Below are 22,689 nucleotides of genomic sequence, written 5' to 3'. Positions count from 1 at the left end.
GAGGTTTTACGCTATTGATTTCGATAAAACAAATTTGTATTTTTTCAAACAGTGGCATCCCTACGGGTTTCACATTGAATATGGTTGGAGAAAAAGTACTACGCCAAAGCTTTCTTTTCAAAATATAATCATTTTTAAAATCCTCATTTATTTTTGAGAAAATTTGATCTCCTGGTATTTCTTTGTCCGACGCATGATTTTCACTCAAAAAAATAAAAATCGACAGAAAGCAAATCAAGAAATTAGATCAATTCTAAAATGAATGAGAATCTGAAAATTGCTTCATAACGCATTACCAATTCCCTAATAATATTTGAAAACATAATCTGCAAAAAAATAAATTTTTCACAAAAACGAGTTTTATTTTATTTTGTGACAGTAAGTCTAAACGAATAGCACAAATTTGTTTATTAGTAATAATACCAAAACTGATTATAATGTAATTACGCACCCGTTCAAATATTCCCGGCGTATTTCGTATAGTTTCAAACGAGGCAACTATTCGCTCTCTTAAATCTTCTAAAGTATTAACGGGAGTTTTATACACAAGAGTTTTAAGGTGACCCCATAAAAAAAAATGTAAACTGTTGAGATCGGGGGATCTTGCTGGCCATTGCTGAGGTCCTCCGCGACCTATCCAACGATTAGGATAAACTGTATTCAAATGGTTTCGGACAATTACACTGAAATGAGCAGGGGCGCCATCGTGCATGTATCATATTCGATTCCTTAACGCAAGTGGCACATCTTCCAATAACCCAGGTAAGTCTTCTTCGAGAAAGTGTAAATAAGAACGACCATCAAGGCGTCCTGGTAGAAAAAATGGGCCTATTAGATGATCACCTATAATTCCTGCCCATACATTAACCGAAAATTGGTGTTGGAAATTGGTTTCGGTTATTGCATGGGGATTTTCTTCAGCCCACACATGATTGTTATAGAAATTTTGAATGGCATTCCGAGAAAAATTTGCTTCGTCTGTGAACAAAATTGTGTCTCAAACTGCGGATTTAGTGCAATACTTTGTAGATACCACTGACTGAAGTTCACACGCTGTGGAAAATCTCTGGGGAGTAATGCCTGCACTCTTGAAATATGGTGTGGGTATAACAAAAAATCAACCAAAATACGCCAAACAATTTGATGACAAATATCCAGAGTTCTAGCGATCTTCCTCGTACTCGTCTCAGGATGTTCCTCAATTTCTTGCAGCACCGCTTCCTCAATTTCAGGAGTTCTTACTACACGAGGTCTACCTTCCGGAGTCCCTTTCTTAAAACTACCAGTTTCCCCAAGTCGACGATGAATATTTGAAAAGGTTCGGCTATCTGGTAAGGCACGATTAGGATATCTTTCCTGATGAATGCGCCTGGCTTCTGTTGCATTACCATCGGCAAGGCTATATACGTAATGCATTTGCGCCATTTCCGCATTCGTATAATTTACCATATTTACTGATATTCAGAAAAACAGCGGACTACCAAAATAACTTCAATAACACTTCAAAATCAATCAAAACGCGCTGTGACAGTTTTTAACACCAACACCTTACTTTAAACCAACATTAATATTTGTACATACAGTTTGTACATACAGAGTTCGTTTTTTATTGCTATGGTGGGTACGCTGTTTTTTCTGCTTTTATTCTTTAAAAGAAATCACATATCGACAGGATAACTAAATTTATGTTTTCAAAAATTATTAAGCGGTGCTGCGTTATGACGTAATTTTAATTGAGAGCAGTGCATCTGACAACAAACAAATAACTGCGATACCGCATCAGATATTTAAGGAATATATCCTTAAGTAATTCAAAATAAAGCAGTGACGTAGTATTTTTTTCGCCAAAAATATACATTCCAAAACTCGTACGTACGCCATTGGCAGAGAAAATTAAGAAAATTGTACATCAGAAAATACGCCTTGAGGCATGGCACATATGTACCAAATATGCCAAAGATGCCTACAAAATTATCTCATTTATTATTAAAAAACTGATTATTTTTGAAAACTTTGCCACCCTGTATCTCAAAAGTTAAGACGTTTAGGACATACGTCCATAGGACGTTTTATCCTTAAAATGAGTCTAAGAATTACCTCCTTAAATATTAGCATGTGTTTAAGGAACACCCTGTATAGTAGTATGAATAGTTCACACCTAATTTCCTCCCTTTTACTGGATGGGAGCCACTCTTTTGAAAAATTTCAATAGCATGGGGTAGTGAGTGGTAGCTCATTTGATAGGGGGTTTTATTGTCTATTCAACCGTGCAAAGGAATCTGAAATTGCTACAATAATTCAAGAGTTACAATTGTTTAAGAATAACGACAATTAACGTAGCGCAATTACCCTTAGAATTGAAAATTCGGCCCTGAATGATATCGGTTTTGGTTCAGACGTCAAGTGAGACGTATTTGTCATTTGCGTAGAATCGTAGATATTAACTGCACGTTTTTGTAGGTTTTTTTGGATATTTGAGGATAAATGGTCAATACAAGAACCTGATATCATGGAGAGTGGTCTGTATTCTAGCTGTTAGTTGTACTTTTTCATCTTCAAACAATGGTTGCACCACGTGCGTTAAATGAGAAAAGCGAAACGATTTTTATTTTTGGTGATGCTCATCGTAATTATCATGAAGCTGTATGGATGTTCAATGAACGTTTTCCAGATCGCCCTCTTGATGGACATTATTTCAAACAGTTAGTGGAAAAATTATATGAGAACGGCAAAATGAAACACGTTCTGTGGGGAAGATAAACAAGTGGACATTCTGAGTATTGAGAGTTCTAAAAAAAATAATTTTCATCCCTACAAAATAAAAATGGTGCATGAACTGACGGACGTTGATAGCCGTCTGGAATATTGTGAAATTGTCTCTAACAATATTTAGCAAAATAAGTGCTATTTAAAATACATTTTTTTTAGTGATGAGGCTACTTTTTTAACGGTCACGTGCAAAGACAAACTGTGGGGTACTTGTCTGATGAAAATCCTCGACTTTTTCGCGAAACTCATAACCAGTTTTCCCAAAAAGTTATTGTGTGGGCAAGAATATTGGGTGACCACATTTTGCAGTTGCTGTGAAGACTTATTTGAATACTGTTTAGGCTGGACGATGGATCGAGTGCCGAGGATCTGTGGAATCTCCTCCAAGATCACCAGATCTAACTCCTTTAAATTTCTTCATATGGGGTTACTTAAAATCTATAGTCTACGAGACCCAGTGTTATTCTATTCAGGAGTTGCGTGCGCGGATTACGGAAGTATGTGCAACAATTAGTCGCGATGCTTTGCAAAGCGTCAGGACTGAAACTAAAAATAGACTCTATTTATGACAGGAGGTCTACGGGGAATATTTTGAACATTTAATATAATAACAGAAAAAGTTAGTGTTAGTTTAGTTGCCATCCTGTTTGTGCCTTCCTGTGATCGGTTGAATAGAGAATAAAACCCCCCCTTCTATTTACATTTTTCGACAGGGTTGCTCCCCTCCAGTAAGGGATGAAATGAGGGGTGACCTATTTATACAAAAATGTACACTGTAGAAATAAAAAATCCTCGTGTCTTGGCGATTTTCCTAACAAGAGTCCAGTAACGAGTTAGGTAGGGGGGGGGTTACACTTATGATGCGCACTGTAGATAATCGCCTGGTACCTAATGCAGGACAGATACCAACGTGGTTCAATACAGCAACTTCTTTAGCGCATCGTTTCTCATTATTTCACTCCAGGGGTTCCTTTTGATTTGCCACCAATATTTCATCTGTGAGTCGCCAGTGATGACGTACTTTCAGTCAAGATGCTCATCCAAATTTTGGTCAATTAACAAATGTGTTAGTATTAGCGCACCTAACATTTTCATCACGAGGTAGAATTATCGATACTCTTTCTGCAGTTGAATTAACCATTTTGGGCAAAATAATCCGAAATCGTCATGGTTGATGGAATAGTCATGGAAGATCGACAAAAACTTCGTTTATTACCAGCATCGAGTAGATAATAATACATGTAGAAAGGTCAGTGAGGTAAAGTCTGGAAATTCTTAAATTGAAATCGAGCTGGCTACACCCTGAAAAATTAGAATTAAAACTGAAAAAAAACTTTACGTTCTTTTATTCCCAGATTTGTTGATAACGTTTTTTTCAGGAAAATCCACTTCACGAAATTTCAAAAGGTGGAAAACATTAATTGAATTAATTTTCACCCTGCCGAGGGGGTGAAAGTGAAGGTTTTCCGCGGGTCCGAGCGATCCATGGATTTTATTTGAATTGTAACTTCAATTTCAATATTGTTAAGCTATTAAACTTTGTTGACATGAACTGATTTCTTCAACAAAAAAATTTGTTTTTTGTGTCTCTTTCTCTCATTCTGTAACAAGTGACTATGTTATGTTTTTTATTATTTGAAAACTATAACAATATTTTAATAAAATAATTCATATGAGGTGTTCAAAAATATTATCAATCTATCTATGTCTACATCCTTGGGTAAGTTGCATAAGTGTCAATTCCGCATTGGCTATATTTGTTGCGCACTAATCGAATGTAACCCTCCTCTCCCCAAGAAACTCCCCAAGAGTTTTTGATCAACCAATATTCTTTTTCATTCGCAATTCCATATCCAACAGATAAAGTACCGTGATTGAGGTTGAAACCAGTACAGTTAGGGTTATCAAAGACTCCTCCACCATATGATTGCCATAAAGTAGCTTCTACAGCAACAGAAATTGGACCAATAGTACCTGAAAAATAATTCTTGAGAAATCAGCAATATATAAAAAATGTAAATTGAAAATGAATTAGAAAAGGGCCTGACCAGGCACAAAAGCCCAACCTTCTGCTTTTGGAGCATCATTTTATACATTTCCACATCTCAGAGCAAGACCTTGACCAGTGCCGCATCTCCGATATTAATTGCCGGATCCTAATGTGAGGTATGTCTTATGAGAAGTGAGGCGATGTTGAATTGAGAAATAAAAATTAAATATTGTTGCATGCCAACAGAAATTTGCAAACTTTGACAATCAATAAAGGCCATCTTGTGGAAGCTACATCTGTCAAATTGGTTATCATTTATTCAGTCTGTTTTGCCAAATCACCATGGACGGATAAAGCATTCAACATCACGGGCAAACAATAAAATTGTTTTATCAAAATGGGTGTTCGGGCAAGGTCCGAGCGCTTCGCCCATTTTACGGTCGCCATAATCGTCCTACCGAAAGGAATATTCGCAATGTGATAGATAAATTTGAGTCTACTGGTTCAGCAAGTGAGGCAGTCGTTTTCGTGTCGCTCACAGTAACTCGGCTTTTCGTAGAAAATTACTTGGTGAATTTTGCGTTGTGACTTTGGCCAGCACCCATACAAAATTCAACTGACCCAAGAACTGAAGGTAAACGACCATAGACATTATGTTCGCTGAATGGGCTCTGGAGCAGTTAGCAACTGACCTAATTTCCATCGAAAATTATCTTCAGCGATGAGGCCCATTTCTAGATGAATGAGTACGTGAACAAACGAAATTTTCGAATTGAGGACGACGAACAGTTCTTGTGAGGTTTTCTCAAGCCGCAGGTGTATGCGAATAAGCTACAAACCACATCGGTTCTCAAAACCAACACAACCCATGCCACCGGTCAAATTCAGTCTGATTTATGCGCCAGAGTAATGGAAAATTGGGTCTTTTAAATGAATAAATAACTTCGATGATATCTTAAACACAATTTATTTTATTTAAATCTAAAGATAGGAAGCGCTTAATGAAAGACGCTTAATCAAAGATGGCAAACATTGTTTTGTAACATAAATTGTTTCTAGGGAATGTCTAGGGTATAAAATAAGTAAGTGTGTGACAGTGACGCTGTAGTGTGCACAATATATTTCGTTAGTGTATGTTTAGCTAATACAAATAAACTGGATGGTTTGTCCACTCAAGAGTATGCCACGTATAATTGTCCGTGTGAAAAATCATAGTGTGCTCAAATCCAAGCCACAAACGGATATTGTTTGGCCTTGTTTGATTGCAAATGTTTATCTAATTGGAAATTGCACACGTTTAAAATGAATTGGCACATCTGTAGGTATAATAGAGATTCGTGGTATTAATATATTTTCACCTCGGAACTTGCCATTTGAAATGCTGGCTTCGACAACGTTTTTAATGACTAATCGCGTGAAATTGCAAAGCCGTGGCGGATTCAAATTACGGAGCGAAAATTATGCGGTGGCATGCCTGGCAAATCCAATGAGTTCAAAAACTCTAGGATAATTCATATCTTCGGTGGCATCGCAAACTGTAAATACGCTCGATGGATAAACAATAAAAGTGATCAAAAACTATGTTGGGAATGAAAGAAGTACTGTGTGAGAGATACAGGAGACCGGCTTCGTTCTTATCCTTACTCCGTGCTGCTTACTTAGTGAGAAGTGACACCGGTAGACTCCTGGCGGGAATAACTGATCTATGAGCTGAAATTGCTGTTAAAAAAAAAGGATTGGTGATACAAGATTGAAATATTGAGAGTCATATGTATTTTAATGCCACATTATAACAAAAAAAATGCAAAAAATGTCCAAAAAATAAAAAAATATATGTTTGTATGGTTTAAATCACTCTTGCGCTGATGAGACCAATGGCCAGAAATACCTACGTTTCCGCGGTTTGCCTCTCCTCTTATGGAGTGCTGATCCGTGAATTCTCCTTCTTTTATTTAAATCATACACATTCGATAACAGCTTTTTAATATTCATATCTTATATATAAAATTCTCGTGTCATAGTGTTAGTTGCCATACTCCTCGGAAACGGTTCAGCCAATTGAGAATAAGTTTTAGTCTACTTTTCATACCACTAAGTGATAAGAGTGTTCCACCCCAAACATTTTTTTGACAATATTTTTTGTTTTTATTTTAACTCAATTCAATTCAACTCAATTTCCACCCTTATATCACCAACCCCTATTTTTTAATATCCATTTTAAAAATTTATTCATTTTTAACTCTGATCATAGATCAGTAAGTCCCGCCAGGCGTCTACCGGTGTCACTTCTCACTCAGTAAACAGCATGAAGTAGGGATTTAAATACTTAAAAAAGAGGAATGAAATAATGCATTCAACATTTAAAGGGATTCGTTTCTATTTTACCATTTGGCAACATCGGTTATAGCTAATAAAGGACAATGAATCTGTTACCTGTATGAGACAAACAAAGATGACATATTTTTTACTTATGTTCCGAGTTCCGAGACATTCTGTGACATAAGCCATTTTGTGCACCTAACCTATCTTCCTCTATATAAAAAAATAACAAAACAACGGTTGTTTATGTGGCTTGTGGAGGTGGTATTGAAATATAATTCATATATTGCCATAATTGTTGATTTATAAAGATAATTTTCGTTTTTTAAAGTAGAATATCTAGGTACGTATGAATTATTTCAACTTGATATATGCGCTGTTGCCAATATGTGAATTAGCAACAAATCCCTTCTAAAATTAAAACCCAACATTTGAAACATCAATTTGAATACTTTTCGAAGTGAATTTGAAAAACTCATGAATTAAACTCAACTTTATTTTGTTCAAACTTGAATTTGCTATAATAACCCAAATTGAGGAACATTCCCCATTTCCATTTGCGTTTGTCGTTTGGATTAGAGTACACCATGTTTTTCACAAGGACAATTATACGTGGCATGCCTCGAGTGAGTAAACCATTCAGTTTGTTTGTGTTAGATAAATATGGACTAATGAAAAATGATGTACACACTATATCATTAAGGAATAAATATAATTTGTAAGTTTTCACATATAGTCAGTGGGTATACTTGAAGACTGGCTATAAATCAAATCATCTGAAAAAACAATTCGTTCAGGCCAGTCTCAACTCCCTACACTACACGAGGTTAATGGACTGACACCTATCAGAAAACAATTACTCCCCTGGCTAATACCACGAAGGGCGTTGGATTATATCCGACAGGTGTCAGTGCGGGATTTTTCACTGAAGTTATTCCTGCATATGCCGTTGGCGATACAACTCCGCAATAGATTTTCAATTATTGGAACACACATGCAGACCGGTTTCGGTGCAAGGTAGTGTATATATCATCAACATGAGGTAGGTAGGTAGGTCTAAAGTGAGTGGGTCTATTCGACCCTCCACCGCAACCCATAAGGGTTTATTGTGGCTCACACCTATTCACACTCGGTCAAGTAAACCCAGCTTCTTTACGAAGCCGATTAGTTTGTATGGTGAGTGGTCTTTCAGGTCAGATGGTGAGAGTACGGATCTGCCTAACTCAAAGAACCTGATTCGGTCCCCAGCGGGGCAGGCACAAAGTATATGCTCTGCAGTTTCATAATTTTCCAGACAGACACACTGTCTTCCGACAGCTTCTGCATATGATGATTCAAATGACAGTGACCTATAAGAAGGCCTGTTAGACATCGTAGTTCATCCCTACTGTAGTCCAACAACTGTTTGGAATCAAGCTTCGAAGGGAGTGAGCCAATCCTGGAAGATTCTGCCGGAAGTCCATAACTCTTCTTGCCATCCAGGTGTTAAGTGTTTGGCAAAGCCCAAAGCGATACCAATGACAGGTTCTGGTCCAATGAAGACGCTTGCAGCACCCTCCTTTGTAAGAGAGTCAGCAGCTTCATTGCCTTCCAGGCCAGTATGGCCAGGAATCCAGACCAGAGACAATCTGTTTAGTCTTCCTATCAAGGAGAGTCTTTTTTGGCAGTTTGCTACCAATTTAGACGTTGCTCGGTGGGAGCCAAGAGCTTCCAACGCCGCTTGACTGTCCGAGAATATTTTTATTGACTTGTGAGTGAGGTTGGATTTATCCAATCTCACCGCACACAATTCAATAGCGTAAATTTCCGCTTGAAATACAGTCGCATAAGTTCCTAGGCAGGTAGATAACTCTGTCCTGGGTCTGCGACGGAAAACACCTGCACCAGAACCGGAAGGTGTTTTTGATCCATCTGTGAACCAACAACTATCTGCTTTTAATATTTCCTTCTCCCGCAGGATCCAATCCTCTCTACTCGGGAATAGTACTTTATAAGGCAGTTCGTAGTTGACAGTTGGAGGCATAAAGTCAGAGGTCATTTCCAGAATGCTGTGATTTCCAATGTCAACCAACAGTCTGTTGCACTCTGCATTGAATTGATTTGTGCAACTGGCAATGTGCACAAGTCTGTATGCAGTCCATCTAGCCTCTCTTTCCAGAAAAATGTGGAGAAGAGGTAGATCTAGAAGGATTTCCATGGCCGCTGACGGTGTGGTACTGATGGCACCACTGATAGCCAGACAAGCCTGTCTCTGTAAGTCAGAGAGATTCGCCTTCGGCCACCAAGCAATTGCACCATACGGCCAACGACATAAAGTCGATGATTTCCGATAATTGAAAATCAAATTCCTTCAGAGTATCATTCCTCAAACTAAGCTGAAGCATACAACAAACAACATATTTGTCGTCGCCCCATCTGCCTGTGAACGAGGTAACAACTGTATATCCGAAATTTTTCCAATTCCTCGTATAAGGAAAGAAAACTTTTCACATATAGTCAGTGGGCATACTTGAAAACTGGCTATAAATCAAATCATCTAAAAGAACAATTCGTTCAGGCCAGTCTCAACTCCCTACACTCGAGGTTAATGGACTGACACCTATCAGAAAACAACTACTTCCCTGACTAATACCACGAAGGGCGTTGGATTATATCCGACAGGTGTCAGTGCAGGATTCTTCACTGAAGTTATTCCTGCATCTGCTGTTGGCCATTAACCTATAGTGTAGGGAGTTGAGACTGGCCTGAACGAATTGTTCTTTTAGATGATTTGATAATTTGTAAGTGTTATTATTCTGACACACCTACGCAATGAGTTAGTTATTTTCTACCCTGAAAATTCCATACAAATAATTTATGTGGCAAAACAACGTTTGCCGAGGAAAAGTTTCCGATGTAACAAAGATAAAAGACATTTTTTCAGATTTTTTCAATTTTTCAATATAGCCTCCTTTCAACTCTACACACTTCTCCCAACGATGCTCTCATCTCTGATACCCGTCCAAATAATACTCGGTGTTTTTCTTTGCAAAATAATTGTTCATGAAGGTGATTGCCTCTTCATTCGACGATGAGGAAACAAAAACGAATCGTTTGGGGCTGTTCAGTAGAGGGGTGGTCAAACCGTTATTCGTGGATTTTCGCCATGGCAACCGCTGAGGTGTGATAGGTTGCTTTGTCTTGGTGAAACAGGATTTTTTTTTTGCGAATGTGGTCCTTTTTTCGCAAGTTCTGCATTCAGCTTGTCAAGAGATGATGCGTATTATGCTTCTGTAATGGTTTTTTTCGAAGATAATCTAATAAAATAACTCCATTATTATTTCAAAAACAGTCGACATCACTTTCCCAACCGAAAAAACAGTTTTTGCTTTTTTTGGGGAGGTTTCCCCTTTGCGGTCCACTGTTTGGTTTGTATTTTCATTTCGGGAGTATAATAGTGTATCCAAGTTTCAACTACAGTGATCAATCGGTGCCAAAACTCGGATTTATTCACAAACTACTAAGAGTAAGTGGTTTGTGGATTCATTGCGCCTGAACTGCGCCAACAGAGCGTTGGAAATTTTAATTCGAACACGTTTTTGGTCTAACGTGATCAAACGCAGCACCCAAGGTGCGGACTGCGGTCTCATGCCTAAATAATGATTAAATATGTGACAAACGCGTTCTTTTGACATGTTCATAACCTCTGCTGTCTCTCTCACTTTAATTTGGCGGTCATGTAGCACAATTTAGTGAACTTTGGCGATGTTCTCGTCGATAGTTGCAGTTTTTTGACGTCTCGAACGTTCATTGTCTTTCATGCTCTCACGACCACGTTTAAATTCAGCTGCCCAAAATTTCACTGTAGTAAATGATGCTGCAGAGTCCCCATGTACAGAATTCAACTCATCTTTGATTTGCGTGAGCGTATTGCCTTTCAAAATCAAATATTCAATGAGAGCTCCATACTCGGTTTTATTCATTTTCACTCAAACGGTTTGAACTGCGCGTTCAAACGTTCAAAATGGCTGAAACTTTGGTGAGTCACTGTCAACAGATGAACAACGAAATTCACTAGCTTTTATTTACGAGTGCTGCTATCTTCATGTTGAGGTCGGAAACTTTTCAGACCACCCTTGTATTAGAGTTTCATAACAGATGAAATATTTCAGGTTTTTCTATTGTGCGTCCATTCGTGTTCATTCCTTCACAATTTTTTCTAGCCTCAAACCGTTCTTTGAAAATGACTCTACTTCATTTTTTTCTATTCTTAATTATATACCTCATTACCATCTCTGTTTATAACCAAAACTTCGAAATTGAAAATATCTGTGTATCATTACTCAAAATATTGGAAAATTAAAAACATCGAATGTTCATGACAAAGCATTTGAAGAAATAAGGAATTCAAATTTACAGTATATTGAACTAATCTTCCCATATTAATGGGAAGATTAGGTATCCACAACAAATATTTTTTGTTTCCTATGTCATTAACAAATGCTACATTTGATTGTACATGTACAAAATATAGTAAATAGCCGCCTATATATCACTAAACTGACCAAAAATCATGGTTCCCCTTCCCATGCTTGAACCTCAAACCATCCTTCTATCCACAGTCGGATTCCCACCTCTCTGACAGTCTGGTGCTTTGCAAGTTGATTGAAGAACAAAATTATATTTTTTGATTGAAACCCGAAACCCCCTCACTCAAAATCGATATGACGCTTATACTACAGTCTATAGGCAAACATTTTTTTATTGTAACAATTTAGAAAGAAATTTATTGCTGTTTCACGTGGTCGCTATTACGAATCCTAATTGGGCATCTACGACACAATCATCGTTCATCCGAAGATTAATGATTTCCTATATTCGTGTATTTTTTGAGACAAGAATATGTTTTTGGAATGGTAGTGACACGTTAGTCTTTCTTTTTTCAACTCAGCCCCCATCCCCTTTCATTTAGAGTGTCATACGTAACGATATTACTATTAATACTAAAAGTGCCTTTTTGAGATGCAATTACCTTTATTTTTTTCTCAATCAAGCATCTCCTCTTATTATTACCGAAAATACGTCTATGTTCCTGTTTTTATTTTCCCAATTCAGAACACCGCTTTATTCAACGAATAGTAATAAAACAAAAAAAAAGTCTATCCAAATCCAAGATAGAGTAAAACAAAACAAAACCGAAGCGTGATGTTCACGTGATCGCCCAGTGTCAGATGGAAAGGGCAGCGTTCATTGGTGAATTCGCCTTCTTGGTACGAGTTCGGTACCAGCACAGGGTTGTAATCAGTTGTTTGCGTGTTTGTGTGGCGTGCGTTATAGTATATTGTTTAAAATTGTTTTCCAAGATGTCAAGTACATACACTGCTGATGACACTGTGAGCTATCCTTTGAGTCCAGCCAGGAAACGAATTAAAAAAAGACATTTGAGTGTTGAGATGAAAGAAGTGATTTTAAATGTGTTCAAGAAAGAGATGGAAGAAATTGAGACATCGACTGTCGATGAAGTCGTATCGAAAGTTTCCGATAAAATTGGAGTGTGTTGCGCTTCGATTTACAATGTTTTACGGGAATATAAACAAAATCATACATTTTCCAAACCGAATACAAATCAGAATCGTCCAACCATTATAAAATCAATAGATGATGCTGATAAACATGTAATCAGGAGGAAAGTGCATGAGTACTTTTTCAGAAATGAATTACCCACGATAGACAAAGTACTCACAGAAATAAATGACGATGTTTAATTGCCAAGTTTTAAGCGGTCAACATTCCATAAAGTATTGAAACATTTGAATTTTGTATGGAAAAAACGAGGGCGCAATAGTTTATTATTGGATAGAGAGGAAATTGTGTTATGGAGGAGAGAGTATTTGACCAAAATTAAATATTATAGGGAACAACAGAGAACAATTTATTATATGGATGAAACCTGGGTTAATGCTGGTCATACTACCCCTAAAGTATGGGTCGGTGAAACTGTGACCTCATCTAGGAGGGCCTTTCTAGATGGACTATCCACCGGATTAACAAATCCATCAGGTAAACTTATATTTATATTAAGACCTGCCTCAATCTCAATATATAAAAAGTAACCCTCGTATTTTTTTTATTTACTTACATACCTCTTCATAATTTCAGGTAAAGGAAAACGGCTTATTATTTGTCACATCGGCAATGAGAATGGGTTTGTTGCTGAAGGACTGTGGTGTTTCGAGTCGAAGAAAACTGGAGATTATTACGAAGAAATGAACGGTGAATCTTTCGAATAGTGGTTTTCCAAAGTTCTACCCCATATGAAGGATAATGCTGCGATTGTAATGGACAATGCACCTTATCATTTGCGACGATGAGAGAATATTCCGATAACGTCTTCAAAGAAGGTTGAAATCCAAAATTGGCTGCGATCAAAAAATATTAGCTTTGAAGACTCAATGCTAAGAGTACAGCTACTAAAAATTGTCAAGGAGCGCAAGCTTGAATACCAAAAATATATAGTCGATGAGATGGCAGCAGGCCAAAACAAAATTGTCCTTCGCCTGCCTCCATACCACTGCGAGCTCAATCCCATAGAGGCGGATGTGAAGAATTTTGTAGCTCAGGATAACACCACGTTCAAATTTGCAGATCTCAAAGTACTTTTTGATGAGGCTTCGAAAAGAGTCACAGCGGAGAAATGGGAGAAGTGTGTTCGGCATGTGATATCGGAAGTCGAGACGAAGATGTGGAAGCTTGATAACATAATAGAGGCACAAATCGAGCCACTGATAATTCAGATTGGTGAGGATGACACTACTGATGAAGAGACAAATTCATCCAGTTGAATAATTTTGATTAATATTCCTTCCGATTTTACATAAAATAAAAATTATCAATAACGAAATAATTACGTCTTTTTTCATATAATGCTTGAGTGCGCTGTGAAAAATCCAATGAAAATCTTTTTATATTTCACATATTATCTGCATTTTTCCCGTTAAACTGCGAAACTTGTGCATTTGACTCGTTATTATAAAAAAGTTTTCCTAAGTATGATATAGCATTTGCGATCAACAAGATGTTGGTTCTGAATACGACCCTGGCCAATTCTTGGGATTTTCAATATCACGTGCGTAGGGCATGTCAATGTTTACATCCACTCTATCTTGGATTTGAATTTGCTTTAGAAATACGACTTGCAGCCTCTCAGCCTGTATGGCACGCAGAAAGCTTCGCTTGCTATATTTTCCTCAATTCAGCATTGTGTCCCCTTTCATTCGAAGTGCCAAATATAACGATCCGACTATTATTAACAAGAATGTAACTCAGTGCCTTTTTGGCATGCAGCCTTCTCAATTTTCTCTTTTCCCGATTCAGCATTCCCTTGGTTTCTTTTGATGTATCACACCTCACAATTCGATCATTATTAATGAACTCATGGCTAACAATTCAACAAGTAAGACCCCGTCAATCCTTAGTTCGCACAAGTTTGGACTTCTGGAGGGTTGTCATTTGTAGGGAGCGACAGTTGGTTCACGGAAAACATATTTCAATGAATTATTCAACAGTGCCTTTTTGGCATGCAGCTCGCTTTTTTCCATCCAGCTTCCTTCCCTTTTCGTTTGTCGTGCCACACTTAACAATCAATACCCGAAATACTAGTTAGCACCTATTTGGCACGCAAACATCTTCAATTTTTTCTTTTCCCAATTCCGAATTTCCTTTCCCTGAATAGATAACTGTATGAAATTAACAGCTCCAATAATAGTACGTACAAGTTGAATTTATAGTATTCAGAAAGCAAATATGGTTTATATAAACCTTCCAATATTGTAACCTCACATAACTATTTAAATATTATATTTAATAATAATAATAATAATAATAATAATATGTCTTTATTCACACTTAATTATAATACGATACTACAATACTATATCCCATAATAGTGTGTAAGGGCGGAATTCAGTCGCCCCTATCCAAGGATACTGGTGACTGCTCTTCCATTCAACCCTTAAAACAAAACTAAAGAGAACGAGAAAAGAGAGAAAAAAAAATAAGAGAAGAGAAAACAAAACTAAATCTAGAGGTTCACAGGCTTTACAAGTGTAACTTGAAGTCACGAAAAAATATATATTATTTACAAATCAAAAATAATAGTAATATAAATGTTTTTAACTGCGTGAATGAGAATCAGATTAATGTTAGGGTGCTAACAGTAATTAGATCATGAAGGTTCCAAAGGGAGTGATAAAAACAAAACAAGAAAACAAAGGGAGAGGCTTGAAGGCAGAAAGCACATCAATTATTATTGATCAGACTTTTAACTCTTGCTTTCGTGGCACAACACTTATATTTGAAGTCTATCCTCAAATAACATGTTTCTCAGTGAGTACTTGAAAACAGATTTATTCATGGTTTTTAACGAGTCAGGAATGGCGTTATAGATCTTTGTTACATTATAAAGAAACGATCTTTGGTATAGTGAAGTATGGTGTATTGGAGGGGTAAGGCGGTATCGATATCTGGTATGAAATGCGTGAACGTCGTGTCTGAATGAAAGTTTGTTGTATAAGTAAATAGGTACTTTCGTTTGAATTACTTTATGTATAAAACAACTTGTCTGTAGTAACCATCTTTGTTTCATAGTTAACCAATTCGATTCTTTAATTTTATGAGAAATTGAATTACGTTTCCTTATTCCATAAATGAACCGGGCACATGCATTTTGAACAATCTGAATACGATTTTGATCGTGATTGGTTAAACTAGAGTAATACACCATATTTGCAAAGTTAAAGTGGCTCAACACTAAGGTTTCACACAATATCTTTTTTGTTTTAACATCTAAAATTTTTGAAAAATTTGATACCAGTTTGAGGTTACAATATGCATTTTTGATGCATTTCGTTACATGTGCACTGAACCTCAACTCTGTGTCCAGAACTACACCTAAGTTTCTTGTTGAGCTCACGGCTTCAATGTCTTCTGTACCAATTTTGATGTTAATTTGATCAAGTTTATTCTTGTTATTCCTGTTACCAAAAATTAATAACTTGGACTTGACAGGATTGATTAGCAGACAGTGATCCTTTGATATGTTATTCAACCTATTAAGGTCTTCATTGAGAATAGAGCATGCCTCATTTACGTTTTCTGGATGAAATGTGTAATAAATTTGCGTGTCATCTGCATAGTAATGAGTAATGAAAATATATTCTGCTATTTCAGATCTCAGAAATACGAAAGCAATGAAAAATAATTTTGAATAAATATGCGATCTCTAAAATTTTTCATTTCCCTTTTTCAAGATACCGAATTCTTTGATGACTTTACAAAAAATGTCCTGTAGTTACAAGTCTGATAAAAAGAAGTATCGAATTATTCTTTTCTGAAAACGAGTACGAATTTTTTAAAACTTTTAACATTATTGTGAAGTATAATTGCAAGTTGTTTCGACAAAACTGGTAAATTGATACATGAAGTTAATTTTTTTATGAGAAATTATTCTGCATTGTCACATTACTACATGTCCATTTAAATGAGTTCAGTGAAAATCTCGCAATAACTCGAACTCGAATATTTCATTTCAGGTTTATACAGATAAGGACAATAAATATCGGAACATACGAATTGCAAAGCATTCTGGACAGGGTCCGCGATAGCAGTCGACCAGTTTGAAATTAGAGATTTGCTTGCAACGAAATATCCACATATTATCCCTTACAAAGGATACTTCAAATACCACCGATAGCAGATAGCAACAGCGTTGTCTGGTATTGGATGCAATGCTTTGGGTTTTTGGTATCACCTGGTTATAAAATGATTTTTTTTATAAAATATCAATGACATGAGTCAATAGTGTAAACTAACAATAAAAATACAAGTCCCAGTAGGCACCCCTGAAATACATAATTTATATTGAACAAAAATCATGTTTCGTGAAAGAATCAGAGTTTCTATTGACTAATTACAAATTTTAATATTTCAAATTGTGGAAGGTGAATAGTTTCAGAGAAGGTCAATAAAAACATCATTTATCCTTCTCGTTTGTATTCTTACTTCGTTTTGAATTGTTTTGTATTTATAGAATTTGGCTTACCTACGGCCTTCTGCAGAGAATCTTCACCACCTTCAATCATTGTGAATCCTTTGATGTTCACGGAACTTACTGCTTTCTTGCATTCTCTTTGAACGCCAGTATATGGGTAGGCAGACTCGGACGCTAAACCATTTTCTTGCACGTAATTGAAGGCATCTCCCATCAGTCCTCCCTTGCAACCATTGTTTTCTCTTGAACAATCTACTAGTTGTTGTTCACTCAGGGCCAATCTTTTATTGTGTCTGATGATGTTCTGACTTTCAATGCTTCCTGTCTAAAATTGAATGGTTGGTGATAGAGAAATCTGATAGACTAGGTGAAGTGTTTCTTCACTTATTCCTCCACTTACTTCTATTACTCACTCATCAATAATAATTGAAACAAGAAGTTTGGAGTTACAAGGTATAATTAAAGAAAACAAAATCTGGGCTGGTAGGCCGTTGTCGAATGGAACCTGCAGTACCAAACGTTTCATCTGCTAGTGCGGCAGATTTCAATGGTAGTATGTGCAATAACTGACTCAGTGAGTCGTTGCTAACGAAGGTTGTATCTTGAAGTATCAGCAACGACTGACTCAATCACCTGAGAGTTCGAGATATAACGTTATGACAGCATATGCTCTTATATTTTCACCACAATTTCAAATAGCAGATTTGTGAGTCTGATGTAAAACAAAATCGAAAAAGTGATCTAGAGTATGTGATCATGAAAATAGTTGAATTACTTCGTTTACTTTTAAACTCAGGCGATTTATTCGTTATTTGCATTTTTCCATCTCACGATGAATATAATTATTTTGCTACTTGGAAGCCATCTGACTCCAATTCTTTAACATTGCAGCGTCATGGGCTAATTGTATATTTTTTTCCCATCTTTCCAAGACACTTATTCCTGATCAGTTTGTATAGGTTCTTTGTTGGTTGTTTGTCATATTCTGGACATAATTTGTATTGTCCATAAATTATGTAACTTCTGTGGCCAGTGCCTCACATTCGCATAAAATTTGACATGCTATATCGAACTCTTTGTTGCTCTGCTTGCAACAAAGGTTCTACCATACACCCTTTTTTATTGAGGTGTCCTATAAATAGATAACATCTTGTGGAAAGTCCGCTATTTATCGATCAATGCTCAGTTCTTTCTCCAGAGGGCCCCACTATTGAACTTGCTTTCTTAAAAACCGAGAAAGAGTTACCTATTATTGATGTAGATGTGGGGTAATATGCTTCAGATATTCAAAATTGAAAGTTTGTGGAGATCAAATCGTGAGGTGTAGTTTATGAAACCAGACAATGTTATTTCAATCTGCCATAAATCTCATCACTGTGGATTTTTACTAAAAGCGAGACTTTTACTCAGGATTCTCATTCTACGGATAGAAGAGTTTAACATTGCACAAGACTAGAATATAAAAACAACACTGCTATTGAATCATATATAATTAATAATATACCAGTCTCAGATACGGTAAATATTAATGCTAATGTATAATGTGTCATATGTTTTATATTTGAATAGCAGCTTTATAAAGGAGTTGCTCTACTATAATTCAATAATAAATGGATTACCAGAAAGAAGTTCATTGTGAATTGTGCGAGGAACCACCTTTGCTTAGACAATTCATAATAATTACTAGTTGCGATCTGAAGCTGAGGATAGTTTGCTCATAAAGTTTTTGTCGACAGATCCAGATTGAACTTTTTCAGATAAACCGTTTGAACTTAGGAAACTCACTGTACTAAATGCCCAGCAGCTTTGGCAATGTCCTTGATCCTTCACTTCTAAAACTGCTCCTTTTTGAACCCAGTTCATGGATTCTGGTACAGTAAGATTGTCATCTATCTCTTTAGTGGAACGAATTGCTTGAAAATTGGGTTTGTTCGCGAGGTTTCTATTGAGCATCTTTGCAAATTCTTCGGTTGTTAAATCTGAGAATTGGTTGACTCGTAAAAAGTAAGAAACCTCTCTTTTTTTGTATTTTCCATTATGTGATTTGATTTCTCGAAGTTTTTCTTGGAATATATTGAAACGGAACTTTTCCTCTCTCAAGCTCTTGTAGGTTTTACTATAATTACCCTAAAATTATTGAAAATATGATATTTTGACAGAAAAAAAATGGAATTGACTATTTCATAGACATTTATCTAGAGATATTCATTTACCACTTCACAAATCTTTGTAACATCAATTTAAACAATCTAGCCATAGTGAGACAATTGGCAATACTCAACAACCGTGAATTGGGGATTCTGCATTGTCAAAGTCACATTCGTAGAAAAAAATAAGACATGATTTGATGCCTGAATCGTTCTCGCTAATTAATGGGGCTGAGAAATGATCATTTCTTCACTGCTGTTTGGGTCGGATCTTTCCTACTCTAATGAGAAGTAATACCTCGGAATCGGTCTGTAGGTGACCTACTTGACTGGTTTCAGCATGATTTTGCTGCTGGAGAAACATATGCAAGACTGACCTCTATGAGGTATCTTGCTTACATGTCTATATTAGCCGGGGAGGTAATTGTTTGTCAGCAGGCATTTACCAGAACCTACTGTGAAGGTACATTGGGGGAGATGAATATTTCGAGATTCCATTTTATATTTATTTTCTTATATGTAATAGTAAAATCTATGCACCAAGCGACTCCTTTCATTGTCATTGTGACGTAATAGTGGTGTGATGGAGAACCAGAACTAGATGACCTTGATTACAAGGCGACTCTGAGTGTCTGTTTGGATTCAGATGGTGAGTTCACAGGCAACAAAAAACTTTGATTTTCAAATGAAAACCATAAAAATATAAAGAGGGTATAATGACATAACATGCTGATATCGGTAATCGTTTCGAACATTTCATCTATAGATCACAAACATTATAATATTGAGAGCCAAAATAGAGCCAAAACATGAGCAAAACCGCCTATGCGGAGAAAATTATTAAAAACATTTGAAACTGGAACGTGTTGGGTTGTAAACAACTATATAATGTAGACTCCATAGCACGAAATTAGTTAAAATCACAATTGGAGATATGACACCGAATATGAGCGATCTTGTTAGCATGACATCTTTATGAAAATGAAACCAGCATACTGCGTTCTAATACTCATTGATTCGTATCGTGAAAGTCTAGAAAAATTATCTGATATTACCTAATATAATATATGTTTCCTGCCTTCAAAAGTTGAATGTTTTGTCGAATTCAAGAATTCAAAAGTTCTGCCTTCAACTGATACGTGGATTGAGACGGAGATACTTTAAAAAAGCATTATTGTTGTGACGTTAAAGAATATAGGAATGTAGAGTAACCTTGTAGATTGTGTAGTGGCCTTGAGAAACGGTTGCACACAGGTAATAATCTAAGAGAAAAAATATTGGAATGTAGGCTTTCAAAAACTGTTACGAATATCGTTTGTTGGGAAAAATAAAAATATTCCCAATGAGTTCATAAACGGAGTGTGATGCAGTATGAAACATGAAAATCATAATTATTGTTGAAGAAACATATCTGTTTTTTTGTTATTTTTTTCAGTTGATCAGTTAGGCTACAGTTTTCGAAAGATACTCAAGAAAATTTGAAAAGATTGGAGGTACTGCGGTTTTTACTCATTTTGGAGACCCTAGTGGAATATTTTGAATAGATGCCAGAGAACTATTTTTATTGATATCTTCATGATGCGTTTCGAGCGGCCACCTCCAGGGAAGAGTGTCCGCTGAAGAGTTATAATGAGTTTCCCCCTCGTATAAAAGCCTTGATACGAGAGAGAAATCGCTTGAGAAGGCTCTATCAGCGTACCCTTTTCCCAGGAGACAAAATTGCGGCAAGCGGGATGGCCAACCAAGTCAAGCAGGCCATCATTGATCACCAAAACGAAAGGTGAGAAGAGCTTTTGGAATCCTTCGAACCTGGGGATGACGAGCTTTGGTGAGTCACCCGCAGTCTCAAGGGGAAGAAGATTGCTCTCTCACCCATTCACGGAGATCGCGATGCTACTCCCCCGCCGACAAAGCATTATAGCCTTTGCCGATACGATGGAAGGTCAGTTTCAGCTTAACGTTGACGATGATGACATCGACCGCGATATGCTGTTGGAAGACCGGGTTCACACAATTTGGCTTCAGGAGAGAACACTCCACTGAGTTACAGGCTCTAAGGCTGGTCGAAAACACCTTCCAAGAACGGAATAACAACAAAAAAGTGCACATTGTACTGTTAGATATCTCAAAGACCTTCGACCGTGTATGGCACGAAGGCCTTCTGCACAAATCAGGCCCCTATCTCGGGGCCTGATCCGGTGGATTGTGTCTTTCCTGAAAGACAGAACATTTCAGCTTAGAGTAGAGGGCTGTCTGTCTGACAACAGAGAGATCCTCTCCGACGTTGTATTCTCTTTACACCAGCGACCTTCCGAGGCCCAAGCCAGAGTGAAGATATTCCTATACGCCGATGACACGGCTCTCCTCTCGTCTTCCATGGGTCGAGAGCTCGACATCGTCTACATGCAACGTGCATTGGACGACCTTGAGCGCTGGTACCTCGATTGGAAGATCCCAGTGTACCCGAACAAGACTCAGGCGATAACCATGGGAAGATTGCTATCTTCTCCGGCCAGAAAAGTGAGAATCTCTGGAAGGGAGATTGACTGACAAGCGCGGGTAAAGTACCTCGGCCTTCTAATAGACCGTAGGCTCACTTGGAACCCGCACATCATGTGCGTTAAGTCAAAGATCGAGGGTCGGATAGCAAGTCCGTACCCTCTGATCAACAGAAAATCTAAAATAAGTTTGAAGAACAGGATTACCATTACAATACGATGTTCAAGCCTGTCATCATGTATACTTCAGGCGTCTGGGGACAAGCGGCGAAATATAATATCTCCATTCTGGAGGTATTGCAAATTAAGCTAATGAGGATGATTGTGAATGCTCCTTGGTTCATGCGGAATGAAGCCATCCGCAGAGGTTTGCAGCTGCCTTCCATTCGGCAGTCCAATCAGTCGAGGAATCGGCGAGTGTTTGATAGCGCGGAAACTCACGAAAATCCGTTAGTTAAGGAAGCTATACATTCTGCTGTAAACGACCCCTCCCGCTATAGAATGCCCCGATACTCTGTCGAATGAGGCCCTCATGTTCCCCGTTGAAGATTAAACAGATCTTTCATACATCCCACCCCAGCCAGGTAGGGGTATCCCCTGAAGGGCGGCACTGATGTCTGAGGACTTCATGCCGTCAACATCCCCTCAGTCATGAATCCATTTGTCCTTCTTCGACAAAAATCAGTAAAAAGGGTAAGGGAGCTGGGCTCCAACCTGAACAAACTCAAGACGACGTTCAGGTTGATATCTTCTTAACGCAAATGAATTACGCACCACCAAACTAGAACGGAACGGATTGGAATTTTTCGAAGTATTCCAGACATTCATTTCTTTCTCATCTCTGATTAAAAAAAAATGAAAACTGGTATAGATACCCATTGCAGAGGTGTAATTTGATTCACAGCCAGTAATACAACAACGGCGAGGCATATTCGTTTA

At 37.3% G+C, this 22,689-nt stretch overlaps 1 protein-coding gene across 2 annotated transcripts in view; it reads right to left on the bottom strand.

Moving 5' to 3' along the window:
* Positions 1-4,360: 4,360 nt before the first annotated feature.
* The window catches only part of LOC111515480 (cathepsin L-like proteinase), a 31,346-nt gene continuing 13,017 nt past the window's right edge, over positions 4,361-22,689 (bottom strand). For both annotated transcript variants that reach the window (XM_074177065.1, XM_074177066.1), the window contains 3 exons: positions 18,891-19,232; positions 17,157-17,430; positions 4,361-4,743 (listed from right to left, as the gene is read on the bottom strand). In XM_074177065.1, coding sequence (XP_074033166.1) covers positions 4,478-4,743; positions 17,157-17,430; positions 18,891-19,232 — 882 coding nt within the window. In that variant the 3' untranslated portion in view covers positions 4,361-4,477. The remainder of the gene's footprint in view (positions 4,744-17,156; positions 17,431-18,890; positions 19,233-22,689) is intronic.

The sequence above is a fragment of the Leptinotarsa decemlineata genome, unplaced genomic scaffold, assembly GCF_025532065.1.
Source record: "Leptinotarsa decemlineata unplaced genomic scaffold, Ldec_3_MD MMD2_tig00002159_RagTag_RagTag, whole genome shotgun sequence".
Taxonomy (NCBI): Eukaryota; Metazoa; Arthropoda; class Insecta; order Coleoptera; family Chrysomelidae; genus Leptinotarsa; species Leptinotarsa decemlineata.
This window is presented reverse-complemented; position numbering and strand designations above follow the sequence as displayed.